Here is a 14558-nt window from a genome sequence, read left to right on the forward strand (position 1 = left end):
CACAGACACTGTTTTGGCTGTAAGTATTTAATTAAAAAGCATTCTCTGTGTTTGCAGGCATCAGGCAAGTCACTCCAGGCTAGGGTAAACCATCCTCTTTGGCTTCCCACTGCTTCCTTTAAATGAAATATAGACTTGTTATACCCTATCAGTGTGGAAAAACAGTAAAGTTGCCCTGGACTTTAACTCAAATGAATTGCTCTAATTGCTGTGAACAGGTAATTTTCTGATGAAGAGAATGGTAATTCCTAGCTATATGACGACAGAACAGGCTCTGAAAGACCTAGAAATAAGGATCATTTTGAAGGTGGTACACATTGTAGTTTCCAGGATTAGAGACCTGGTTTACTCAGACCTTAAGGAACATTAAGGGATCAGAAAGGATGAAGGTAACCCCCCTTTCCACCCTTGTTTGCCTTTTGAGGGGAGGGTAAGGAAAGCTGTCACTTCAATTTAAATATTAAAGTAATACTTTTTTTTTTTTTAAATTGAAGCGATTTAAAAACTTTAGGGGACTTAAAAATTAAACTCCACTATCTTACTTATTAGAACCAAATATGTTTAAAATGTCTTTATAGGGTTTTTTTTTGTTTTTTTGTTTGTTTGTTTTTTTAAGGTAGATTTTACTCTCAAAGTTTTAGCCTGTTCTTAGAATGAGAAAGTATCTACACAGTAAGTTCTAGTGTTACTGAACGAAGTCTGGTGCTAAGAAATATAGTAAAACTTGGCATGGTGGTGCATGCCTTTAACCCCAGCACTCCAGAGGAGAGGCAGACAGATCTCTACTGAGTTTGAAGCCAAAGAGACTCTGTCTCAAAAAAGCAACACGATAAATAAAAAAAAAAAAAAAAAAAAAAACAAATAAATGATTGCAAAATAATACTAAAATGTTATTCATTTTGTCTAACTCAGCCATTCAACTTAAAAACAATGAAGAGCGTACACTTCAAATAGTTTAATTTTTCTTCTTTTCTGAGACAGGTCTACATATTTGTTTAGTAAAAGTGGATCGTTAGCTTGTCTGCATGGCCAGATTATACCAGGTAATAATGCCAGAGAACCAATCACCTGTTTTTAGATGTCATCAAATGAAGATATTCTTATTTTCCGTGGTAGTCTTTATTATTATTTTAGCTATTGATAACATAGCATGGCAGCAAGATTACATGAGTAATGTAATATAACACAATCTCTTAAATTGAAGCCTTATCCCTTACTATGCTTGAGGGTATTGGAGCTCCCAACTGTGATGCCTGTACTGTCTCTCCCAATAGAAAAATATTGCACTACATTAAAGGTATATTTTACAAACATGATTAGCAGCACTGTTGAGCTTTCCATGATTGTGGTTCTACAGAGATAAATACTTTAAAGCATGAGTAGATTCTTAGAACTAAAGCTTTGCATTATTTCTACAGCTCTTCCAAATGCATCAGTGCAGGAGCATGCTTGGGCACCACTAAAACTTCCATAGTTTGATCCATCAACACACCAGCCAGTTACAGCCATACCACCTTCAGGGTAGCAATGGCAAGTTATTGTTTACAAGATGAAACACGGCTATACATTGGGCAGATTGTTTCAAGTGTAAAATGGAGGAACACTTTAGCTTCTGGGATTTATTGTGGGAAGTCCTTCTATTGTGGTGTTCTTTTAAACTGTGAGCATGCTTAAATAAACAGTAAAAGAGTGGGGGTGAGGTTACACAGATGTAGCCTTGCTATAAACTTGACAAAGGTAGGTCTGTGCCCCAATATTTCACTTAATAATGTGAGAGTTAGCTATTGAGTTTATGACTGGAGTAACTTTTCTATACTCAGAAATGTTTTCTTGTGTAAGGAATACCTCTTATTTTTACAGCATTTACTCTTCAAAGCGCCTTTGCAGTGATGTTCCTGTCCTCCTCACAACAGTCCTGTGAGAAGTGTAAGGACCTTTGGAGCTGGGGAAGCTGCAGAACCCTTTGTAACCTGCCTGTGGCTATACAGCTCACTAAGGAGCTTGACCTGAAACTCCTGTTGGGAGTTTGGGCTACAGCCTGGGCAAGCCTTTTTACTATTATACTATTCATTTTTCTGCAGCCAAAGAGCTATTCCATATATTTTTTAATTTAGTTGGTTTATGTGTTATCATAGAAGTTACCTGTAAAGGGGGAAAACACTTTTCTATTCTATAGGTATAACAAGCTTAGACTTTTAAGATATATCAATAGGGGTTAAGTTCATATATTTCTCTCAGTTGTTCATTACCAGCATCCACTAGATGGGCCCAATAGCATAGCAGGCCTTCATTTTTGTCATAGCAGGCCTTCATTTAGTGAACTATGCATACTGTCTATTTTTAGTTTTCTTTACAATGAATAAAGATGGTCTGAACTACTAAAGTATTCAGAATGACCGACAGTCCTTTAAGGCCACAAGACACCAGATGATGTAGTAAACATAGTCTGTATAATTGCTCTCCACATCATACAAACAAAGCCAGTTATCAATACAGTCATTTTCAGAATAAGTCCTGTGCGATTGTAAATGTCCTTGCATATGCTTTATGTCCTATGAGAGAACCACAGATGAAGTCATCATGAGTGTCCGTAATTTCCACTTAAAAGGAAAGCATCAACATTTGAAAGATATTTCAAAATCCTACTGTAATGAAATCTTATTATCCTGCCTACAAAATTCTTGACCAACTGGACTTTGCACTTATTCTCTATTCAATGCAACCTCTCCTAGTTAATCACTGTAATTTTACTACATTTCAACTGCATAAAAGCTTTAAAAATATCGCAGAAGCGTAAGAAGCAAGCAATATATGTAAAAAAAATTATATAAGCATAACAGATTAAAGCTGTAGGGTCTGCTTTCATTTACATTTGGCAACAACAATAAAAGCAAAATAAAATTAAACAAAAATCCCCCAAGCCCCGTATAACAAAAACATCAAGGAAGTACAGCTGACAAACCACAAAACGTAGAAGGAAGAAGACTCAAACCTGTTCCCTCAATGATTATTGTCAATTTAGGCATGCAAGAAATTTGCTGTTATAACCGTGATGAAAATGAAAGAAAATATTTCAGGAATCTAGACAGGATCTTATTTAACACTAATTAAAAAACCAGGAGGAAAGAAAAAAAAAATGACAGTGAGACATCACACATACACAAACACAAAGTTGGCTTACATAATTAGAAAAGGTTAAAAATAAATTAATAAAACCCAATTCCCAGTATAAATCCAAAAAAGCCAAAGCTATAAGCACAACCCGAAACAACCAATTTGATGAGCTGGTCATGTTTTAGCTGGAAACTACCTTTTCTTTCTCATACAAGCAAGTAACTATAGAAGCAGGCCAAAGTGTACCATGAGAGAACCGAACGTGGCTGTACCCATGGCACTTCAGATACGTCTTGTCCCCTCCATCCATGTGAAAGTTGAAATAGCTTATTGATTACACTGACTCAGATGGGCCGAACAAGTCATCGGAAATGTTGCTGAATGGCTGAGAGTCTATCAACTGGCTTATCTCACTATCGAGGTCTTCTTCTGTATCATCTGCGTACTTGTTCATCTTTTTCGAGTGCTGGTCTAAAGACAGATTTTCTAGGGTTTCAATATCTTCGATTCCCGCTCTGTAGTGGATCATCAGAAGTGTCAGAGCTTGTAGTCTTTCTCCCGATTTAGCTAAAGCAGCAGAAAGAACTGACTTTTTCCTTGTATCATTTGTTTCCTTTTCTTCTCTAACAAGGGAATTGTTGTGTTCCAGCTCCTGATCAATTTCATTCTGTAGCTTATCCAACATGAACTCCAGCTTCTGGATCCTCTCTTCTGTCGGCAAGCCTCTGTACAGATCACGACCAATTTCCTTTACTGCAATGAAAACACTGTCATCCAGCCCTCCTTCCTTTCTCATTAACTTTATTCCTGCACTGTTTCCTCGTTTGGAAGGACTGTTTGAACCACAGACCTCTGTGTCACTGCCTTCATTGTCTGACGTATTGGGTGTGTGTTTTGGTGAAGGTTCTACAAGATCTGTTCCTGGTTCAGAAAGGCGAGTTTTAGAGACTTGACGCAGATTTAGTAAACGAGAGCTCGTATTAATGATGTGCCTTGTCAACCCTGTTGTTTTATTGACTGACTTGTTAGCTTCTATCTCAACACGAGGAGGAAGGCCCAAGAGTGGGTCCTGTCCTTCCAGCCTGAGGTTTTTCAGGGTCCGGTCTATTCGCCTCTCAGTTGCTCCACAAAGAGGTGTCTCAGCTAGACACTTTTCCTGACATTTTTTATGACAAACATAAGCACAGAACATACACTGGGAAGCAGCTTTTGTCCAAACTTTTTTCTTACAGTAATCACACCAAGTTGGGTTCTGGAACTGAGTATCTTGGAAACTATGTTTATTTTCTGACAAACTCATCTGTCCCACAAAATGCTCTTCTTTAGGGAGTGTAGAAACCTCCTCAACCAAATGGAGTTCTTTTTCTTTCTCTACATTAGGAACTATGTGGTGGTCTGGTTCTCCTTCCTTCAAATACTTGAAATGAATAGTAATGTCACCAAAACAAAATTTGTCATTAAAGCCCTTTTGCATACTCAGATTACGTAGTGCAGTTCTAGTGACCATGGCCTTAGGTGTAGGGGGTTCCAGTCTGAACTTTGTAAGGTATTCCATGTTTGATGTAGCTAGACATCCTAAAGCCACTTCCTCAAGTTTTAAACTAACATGCCCCAAACAGATGAGACCTCCTAACTTGAAAGGATCCCTGCACCACAGTGCGATGTTCAGGTACCTATGGCAGGCTTCTATGTCAAACACACAGGACGCTCTGGTTCTTGACCACTTTCCCACCTTGTTGCGATATAGAACCTCTGAGGATTCCCACATCTGAGGGTCATCTGAAGAGTCTTTAGTAGGAGCAGAACTTTCTGAAGGAAGATCTTTCACTCCTTCCTGCTTCGCTGAAGACTGCTTACCTGCTGCCACATCTTCTCCTTGATCCACACTCTTCACTTGCTTCTCGGCAGGTTTATCTGCAGGAGGAGGAGGGAGCAGCACCTTGTCTGGCTTTTCTGGGGCTTCCGGGTCTGCTTGGGCTGAGGTGTCAGTGGGAGGCAGAGGCACTCTCCCCTGTGGTCGCGGTGGCACAGGTGGTTTGAAAGTGGGTCCTTGGGGTTTGGACACTTGTGCTGCTTCTGTGGTCTCTGAAGTTTTTAGAGTTGATGGTTTATTTCCTTCTTTGGATGGAAGTTTTTGTGGTGGTGGGTGGATTCCTGAAATTAATTTACGATTTAAAACCGGGGATATAGCGCCAAGGGGTTTAATAGAAAGTGTTGTTGGAGTACGTTTGGGACTGTGACTCAACGGCTGTGTCTCCTCTTTCAACTCTGTCTGTACTCTGACATCACTCGCCAAGTCTTCGAATTCAGAATCTAGGTCTCTGTTTTCAGTGTCCGCTGACAGCCCAGCAGCGTCCTCTTCGTAGGCTGCCTGGCAGGAGCTGGACAAGAAGCTTTCTTCCAACTGGCCCAGGCTGTCTTGGCTGCTCTGCCCAGCCGGCCTCTGGTAGTACACCAGCACGCGGTCCCCAGCCTGCTTGATGAGCTTCAGCACCTGCAGGGTCGATGTGATTTTCACACCTGGTTTAAGATTCAAAGGGGGAAGCACGTAAACTACAGCAATACTCGGTTACTGTGACTACCTCACGATTACTTCATAACAAGAGCAATAGGGAGCTTCAAAAATGACTTTATTTAAATTTCAAATTAATCAGCACATGGCACTCTGGAAATACTGTTATCTTTGTGATACAAACCCCTGAGCAGCTTCTAATTTCTAATGGCTTCCCAGTCCCTCTTGACATAAACAACCTCATGTCCAGCTGAACTATGGACGAGAGCAGAGTAAGGCCTAATTAAACAGGTTTACTTACTCTGAATGATGGAAAGCTGACATTTTACTGAAGGAAGTTCTCAAATAAGTCCAGTGCTGGCAAGCAAATGATTTAAATTTAGAAACCAATGTCAGACCATTTCTCAGATCCTGTTTATTAGCCATAAATGATCAACCATTTTAAGAAGGAAAAGTATAAAAGGTAAGTTGCTTTAAAGTTACAAGTTGACTACAATACACATTGTCTTGTCCCGACTATAAATCAACTTGCTACCTCCTAATGCAAACCTGGAGACTGCTGACTCCCCTGTTCCCACAGGTGTCGATCCTAACTCAGAGTTCTGCTCCTCTGGTCTTTGATGTTCTGCTCTTCCTCCTGACCACTGGTCTTTAAGTTAAGTCACAAGTACCTTTAACTATCTCCCATCAGACCTTTGCAGCTTGGATATCCATGTGATCACATTTTCCAGTTTCAGCTCAAAACATCAGTGGAATTCTGAGCTTCTTCACAGGGATCTTCCTGACTCACGTAGCTTAATAACTTCTACTGCTTCTGTCTGAGAGCACTATGTCCCAGGAGCACGTAGCATGCCATACGCACAGACGAAGCATCATTTACTGAGCTCATCCCAACCCCACCTCTGTCGTTTGTGCTGTGGGAAACCTCCCTCATCTCAGGTGCTCTGGAGGTGGTCACTGTACCAGCATTTGCTGGAATCTGGATTTTTCTTTCAGATTATTTCAAACATGCTCAGAGATCAAGAAAACAGTAAAATTAATTCTATTATTGAAACTGAATATATTTTGCCAATCTTCTTTCTACTACTACTACTACCAATCTCCTATTACTAAGACTTTTGTAAATCCAAATGAGCTACAATTTATTTTAGAAATACCTATGAACATTGGGCAAAGTTTATTTCAAGAAATGAGTTACTAAAAGTATATTGTAGGACTTGAATTTGTGTCCCAGAGTTGGGACAAGGGATATATTTATGTATATAGGAGGAGGGGCACTAGGAAACAAAGTTTTCTGTGGTGCTGAGAAGACAGCTTCAGCAGTTAGGAGCACTGCTTCTCTTTCAGAGGATGGGATTCTACTCCTAGCATCCACATAGTGGCTCATAATCCTCTGTACCTCCTGTCCCAGGAAAGGCTTCTTCTTCTGGCTTCTGCAGACACTGCATGCATGCATGCATGTGGTGCACGCACACTCATGGAAATAAAACATGTATACTCATTAAATAAAGTTTTTCTATTATATTTGAAACTTGTGTACAATATCTGACTTTTTAATCAATAAAACTTCTTAGTACCTTTATGAACACTGGATACCTTGAAAAGGTTAACTTTTGCTTTTTTCTCTGTAAAGATTTGTATGATTTGGACTTTTATTTATTTGGGGTAATAGGTATTTGCTACTTGTATAATTGAAAACAGAACTTAAAAGGCATATTTTGGACTGAGCGCGGGGTCCCCAATGGAGGGGTTGGAGAAGGGACTGAAGGAGCAGAGGGAGTTTGCAGCCCCCTGGGGGAGCAACGATGTTAATCAGCCAGACCCCCTGGAGCTCCCAGGAACTGGACCACCAACCAAAAAGTACACATGGAGGGACCCATGGCTCTGACCACATATGTGGCAGAGGATGGCCTTGTTGGACATCAGTGGGAGGAGAGGCCCTTGGGTCTGAGGGTGTTCGATGCCCCAGTGTAGGGAATGCCAGTGTGGGAAGACGGGAGTGGGTTGGTGGGGGAGCACCCTCATAGAGGTAGGGAGAGGGGGGATGGGATTGGGGGGTTTCTAAAGGGGTGACCTGAAAAGGGGAAAACATTTGAAATGTAAACAAAAAAAACCCAATTAAAAAAAGAAAAATTAAAACGATAATATAATAATAATAAAAAATAACCTATAGATAAGGCCAAAACAGGATATGTACTAAGGCAAAACCATTGATACTGAACCATGGTTTTGGGTGAGGGAGACGAACTTTTTAATATTTCTATACAGAGGTGTGTGATGGATGAGGTTTACTTTAAGTCCTCTTCTGTCCATGAACCAGGAAAACTAGCATGACTTAGGGAGCTTGTTAGAAATGCAAGTTCTTGCCCGGTGGTGTGGTCTACAGAGTGTGTTCTGGGGGCGGCTAGGGCTACACAGAGGCATCCTGCCTTGATAAAACCAAAACCAAACAAACAAATAAATAAAGCGAACTCTTAGATTTCACCCCAGTTTTTCTGAATCAGAATGACTTTTGAGCATTATTATTGCAGGTGACTATGGAATAAATGGTCCTGTATATACCACAATCAGAGATTTCCACATGAAAATGCTAATTTAACTCCAAGTGCTTAACTAAATCATTTTCATTATCTTAATGTCAAGATGGATTTGAATCAAAAGCAGAGTCTGACATATTGAGTGATAATTCCTTTTTGCTTCACCTTATTGTCTTAGCTGTAAAAGAACACACAATACTCTTCTGAAAAGATTAAGCTAAATTATAGCCATTTTTATATGCTCAAAGCCTACACCAGGTGGGCCAGGTACTATGAAATATGAAAAGGGCTTGGATTACTTCTGTGCTGTTGTGTACATTTGAGTCCGCTATTATGTATATACACTCAAGCAGATAACTCATTTTTATTTTTATTATTTACAACCATCTAGCTGACAGGAAGGTATACAGTATTTACCATAGAGATTTGGGTTGCATTCTGAATAATAGCATCCTGACAAACCACAGGCCTTTCCCATAACATGGAGTCTCAGAATAGGGTTAGGTGTATCCTCCCTCTCAGGTAAGGAATATTCATTTCTCTCCTGTTCAATTCTAGTACTACAACACGATGAGAGAAGTCATGTGGTAATGGACATACAGGAAGACATTATTATCTGGCTCTTAATTTTGTATTTAATAATACATAGAGGAGAAGGTGGGAAGGGAAAGGAAATGAGAAAATTTTAGTGAAGTGGTTTAAAGATGAAATTATGTTTAAACATCAGGACTAAACTGGCTCTTGTTTTTTACAAGCATGCTAAGGCCTCTTTTGCAATTTTCTTTATAATGAAGATTTTTCCATTATAAAACTAACAGATGCTTGTTTCAAAAATAGGGAGACGAGAGAAAAAAAAACCTCTCCAGCCAATTTTGTAGTTTCTCTGTACACGTAAGTTATACTATACAGTGTGTAATTACCTCCAATAGCAATGAGCCGATCTCCCCGTTGAAGATCTGCCATCGCAGCAGGTGAGTTTGGGGCCACAGTTTCGATTATGACATGCCCAGCATACCCATCAGTTGACTGAACAAGACGAAGTGTAAGTCCGACACTTTGTAAATTCCCTTTTATTAATTCAACCTTTGATAAAGGATTAAAAAGAAAGAAAACATTGAGATAAAAGTAATACAGATAAGAGTATCACAGTCGTGACTTTTAAATCATTGTGACTATAATTACAGATAAGTGACAGATTAAGACATTACTAACAAATATAAATATACTTTCAGATTATGATGACTTAAATGTGGTCATAAAAAAAAACAATAAAAAAAGGTGGTCTGCCTATGCTCCCGTGTATGGCCTCATACCCACATGCATGCAGGCAACACCAACTGGACCACATGTGTTCTTACAAGGAAGAGGAACAGGAGATAATAATGGAATAACGAGAGGAACGTGTTCTGGGGGCAGTCTGGCTGAGTAGCTATTGGCTGCTGGGGGAAGAGAGAGTTATTTTTCTCTGGGTGTGTGGCCATCATTGGTAGTCTGCCCATACTCCACGGGATAGCCCGATACCCACACATTCATGTAAGCACTGATTGGAATTATTAAAAATTAGAAAAGATGACATGAAACTGGGAGAGAGGATGTGTTGAGGAGGGTCTGGGAAAATTGGAGGAGGGAGTGGGGAGAGAATGTGATCAAAAGACATGGTACAAGTATAAAATTCTCAAAGAATAAAAGTCTATCATAAAGAAGAGAACATGAAGATGTGAGAGATAAGGGAGTATGAAGGTCACTGGTCCTGGGGGAAGTGGGAGAGAGGGTCAAAATATACACATCAAATATAAAAATTATACATACATGTATGAAACTGCCAAACAATAAACAAAAATATTCTAAAAACATGAAACACAATGTATTCAATGTTTTTAAAGGGATCATACCTATAATAGAAATTCTGGAAATTAAAGAAACAAAATCAAAAGAAAAACACTTCCAATCATACGATCTAGAACTACTGTTAGAATTTACATTTGCTTATACTTTATTACAAAATTATAAATTGAGGGGGCTGAAAGATGATTCATTGGTTAAGAGCACTGACAGCTCTTCCAGAGGTCCTGAGTATAGTTCCCACCAAACACATGGTGGTTCACAACCATCTGTAATGGGATCTGATACCCTCTTCTGGTGTGTCTGAAAACAGCTACAGTGTACTCACATACATATACAATAAAATCTTTTTTAAAAATTAAGAATTGAGCCAGAATTTGCATTTGTTTATACTTTAATATAAAATTGACACTTGTATCAAAGCTGAGACATGGTAAATATAATCATATACTGTGAATGGATCTTGACTGTTGCTTTTCTCAAATTCAGCAGGAATAGTCCATGTCATTAGATGGGCTTTGGAACATTATTTTATTTAATGTGTATGTGTACACTGTAGGTATTCTCTGAACCATGTAGGTTCTGGGATCAAACCTGGGTTGTTGGGTTTTAGTCACAGATCCATCTTGTCAGCCTTAGTTTTAGAAATCTTGACCTCTCAATTATAAGCCAGAGCTTGAAGATAAATATTTAATATACTAATGATAACTGTCTAGTCCCTGATATCCAGAAATAAATTACCCATGGAGGTTTCAAAGACCTGTCATTATAGTTTAACCTATTTACAAATTTTTATGTTTTTGTCTCAATGATAGTGATAATCTGTCTCCTCTCCCCTAACCTCCCTTTAGAGTCTCATTCATTCATTCTCTCTTTCACACACACATACACACACACACACACACACACACACACACACACACACACACCATGCTAACATGCCATAGTGCTTAAATGGGTAGATCTGTATAGGGTCAAGAATGAATTCTAAGTTCTCTCACATGAACTCTACAGGTAAATATCTTCCTTACGGCAGTGATGCGTACCTATTTAGCAGCTAACTTCTAATGAACAGGAGAAAACCCACCAAATTTTGATTATTCTCCCAAGCCCCAAGAGTTACGACATATTGAAAAAAAAAGTTTTTGAAGGACACTTGTTAGTTGGAATACTATTGTACTCAGTGGGGTTTGAATTTCTGGCTCTACATATTAGTTTTACCAAACTTTTTTTTCCTTCCTTCCTTCCCTCCCTCCCTCCCTCCGGCAGGGTCTCAACTATATAGCCCTGGCTACCCAGGAACTCACTATGTAAACCAAGCTAACCTCAAACTTACAGAGATCTCCCTGCTTCTGCTTCCAGTGCTGGGACTAAATGCATATGCTGGTACATTTGGTTTGTAGGATTTATTTATAAAGAGAATACATTAGTTCTTATTTGTTACAACCAAAAAAATGCCTGGAACAGAATATTTATGAAGAAAATGGGTCTACTTAGATGTTTGGGGGTTCACTGATATGGCACAGGTCAGCTCTCCTGAGGATCTCATAATAAGTAGCCTTGCTTACTACCGTGCTAACAGTATAAGAGAAAGCACACAGCATTGCAGGAAGCCAGAGGGACGCAGCTGGGCTCCTCATAACTGTCTTAGAAAGCTCTAGGGGTCCTATGAGAGCTACTTTAACTTTTCTGAGAATAGCTCTGTGACCCAAGGACTTCCCTCAAGGCTCCACTTGCTTAAAGGTTCTATCATCTTCTATTCTATATTGCCAAACTGGGACACGTTTCTAACATTAACCTTTAGGAGAAACAAACCATATCCAAGTCACAGAGAAGTCGCACTATCATAGGACACTGGGTTGTTGTCATGACTAAATGAAACTGGGCATAAATGTCAAACATAAATCAGGCACCTCCATAATTTTTCCTCAGAAAGACTTTCTTTTGGATGAAAAATAAGGCCTCTCAAAACAGAATACTAGCTTGGCAATCAGATAACTTAGTTTCTAAAGTAACTGAATGGTAAATTAGGACTGCATCTTTCAGTTACAGAGACAGCAGAGGCATAGAAATATAAAAATTTCATTATATAAATACAAATGACGTAAGATATCTAAGTAATAAAAAATGGCCTTCTGCTTAGATTCAAAAGGATGTTAAAATAATTCCATCTGAAAAAAATCAATATACTTAAGTTATCTTCTCTTTAAATTTGATTAAAGCCTTTGTTAATCTGAAACAAATTTAAATTTTATACAATCATTCTAGTGCAATAAAAAGGTAAGAAAAGTAGGCAAAGGCTGGGGTTGTTATGGAAACAATAGCACAGAATACTCTCATCCTTTTAAATTCTTGTTAAAGAAAAACAGCTCTTAATCAGAGTCACCAAATTAACCTTCACCTTTACATAGTAACAATATACTTCTGCAAAGTGATTCATATATTACAAAGTCTATGGGGGAGTCTTAGGGAAAGCTATTTTAAAATATACTTTTCTAAAAATAACCTTTTATCTTGAAATAATTTCAGTAGTAACAGAAGAAGAGTTGCAATTTTTTCCTACTTATCCTGAGCCACATTTCCTGACTAGAGTTTCAGCACATTTACTTTTCTCTTGCATTTTTTTTCCTGAATCATCTGAAAATACGACACAGACATGATACCCCTTTTCACTAGCTACCTAAGTATTCCCTAACAAGGGCATTCTCTCAAATAAACCATCCTCCTTATTATAGTAAACCTGCTTATCTGCTTATGTAAGAGTAACCACTTGGTTCTCTTATTTTTTTGTTTGCTTGTTAATTTTTTTGTTTTGTTTTTTGAGAGAGGGTTTCTCTCTGTAGTCCTAGCTTACCCTGGAACTTACTTTGTATAGCAGGCTATCTTTGAACTCAGATATCTACCTGGCTCTGCCTACTGAATGCTGGAATTTAAAGGTAATGGCCACCATACCCTGCTTGGCTTTCTCATCTTTAAAAATAGTTTTTAAAATTTAAACTCATGTTTAAATTTTTATCAATATTTTGTCTGTATATATGTATGTGAGCAATTTATACATCTGCTGCCCCCAGAAAGCAGAACAGGGTGTGTTACATATATACCTGGAACTGGAAATGGAGTTATGGATAGTTTTAAGCCATCATATAGCTATCAGGTGCTGGGAACTGAACCCAGGTTCTCTCCAAGAATAGCAAGTACTCTTAACCACTGTGTCATCATGGCCCAAGAAACTATTTTATTTGCCCTCCTTACCTTGTTATAGGAAGATTTTGAAGGCATGGGCCAAGGGGCTAAGGCAGATGTGTATTCCATACCTTTGCCTACTTTTCTTACTTTTTATTTCACTAGATTGGGTGTATAAAATTTAAATTTGTTTCAGATCAAAGCATTAATAAAGGCTTTAATCAAATTTAAAAAGAAAACTTCGTGTACCGATTATGCAGATGGAGTTATTTTACAGCCTTTGATCTAAGGAGACCACTGTTTATTTCTCTTCTCTAGTAGTTGAAGTGAAGTGCTCAGCATCACACAACTAGAGTGGAAGAATGTGGACTTGAACCCAGGCACACTGGATACCATCAGTGCAGATGATATAACACATGGTGGCTCACAGCCATCTATAATGAGATCTAGCGTTCTCTTCTGGCCTGCAGGCATACATGCAGACAGAAATCTGTATGCTGTATACATAATAAATAAATATTTTTAAAAAGTTTTATTCTAAAACCCTCCATAGTTTCTACTGTCTTGAAAGTAATAACTACATTTCTCAGATTCTATGTAAAGCTTTTACTCTTGTTTTGAATAATTTTCCTGCATTCTCTCAGTGAACTTGGACAGATCATTCTAGCCACTCAGTACACTCAGATACCCTTCCTGTGGGGTCTTACACTATGTCTTCCACTCTGAAATGTTCTCTGTGCTCTCTCAAAACCCTAAGTACACTGTGATGTTTCCTCCATTTGTCACCTCTTTAACACATTATTTTCTCGCTTTCCCCAAGAACGCCACGCCTTTCCTTTATCAGAAGCTCACGGTACTTTTGCTCTGAAGCTCCGACATGTTCAGAGCTACTAATAGCAATACATGATGCACACAGAAATGCTGACCTCTTTCTCTTGACAGACCACACCTCATATTGTTTCTTAGTGTCCTAGACTACTTTGATTTAAAGTAAATAATATTTTAACACAAATTCTTACTCGTTCCCAGAATTTCATAACCATACCAGAGTATAAAAATCTGAGACAAAGAATCTCATCCCTTATTTTTAACTAAGATGAACTTTTTAAGAGTGAAAATATTATATAGAATTTACTATTTGAGCTGAAATGCATTTGCCTTATTTAAGAAACCAATTATAAAATATTACATATGGTTAAAATTTCATTGAGTCCCTACTGTATTCTCAAATGTTATCAAGCTGAACTAAAGCAAAGTTTTCATAAAAGACTGACATTTCCAAAACAAAGCTTTGTTTGCTTTAATCTTTCTCTTCCTTTTGATGAGATTAAGACTGCAAATGGCAAATGGTTAAATAGGCACACCAAAAC

The 14558-nt window shown here is 38.4% G+C and overlaps 1 protein-coding gene across 1 annotated transcript in view; it reads right to left on the bottom strand.

Moving 5' to 3' along the window:
• Window positions 1-9: 9 nt before the first annotated feature.
• Pdzd8 (PDZ domain containing 8) overlaps window positions 10-14558 on the bottom strand; it is a 49697-nt gene continuing 35148 nt past the window's right edge. The window contains exons 4-5 of the mRNA NM_001033222.3: window positions 9084-9246; window positions 10-5634 (exon numbers count right to left, since the gene is read on the bottom strand). Coding sequence (NP_001028394.2) covers window positions 3449-5634; window positions 9084-9246 — 2349 coding nt within the window. The 3' untranslated portion in view covers window positions 10-3448. The remainder of the gene's footprint in view (window positions 5635-9083; window positions 9247-14558) is intronic.

Source organism: Mus musculus, chromosome 19 (assembly GCF_000001635.26).
Source record: "Mus musculus strain C57BL/6J chromosome 19, GRCm38.p6 C57BL/6J".
In the NCBI taxonomy this organism is placed as follows: domain Eukaryota; kingdom Metazoa; phylum Chordata; class Mammalia; order Rodentia; family Muridae; genus Mus; species Mus musculus.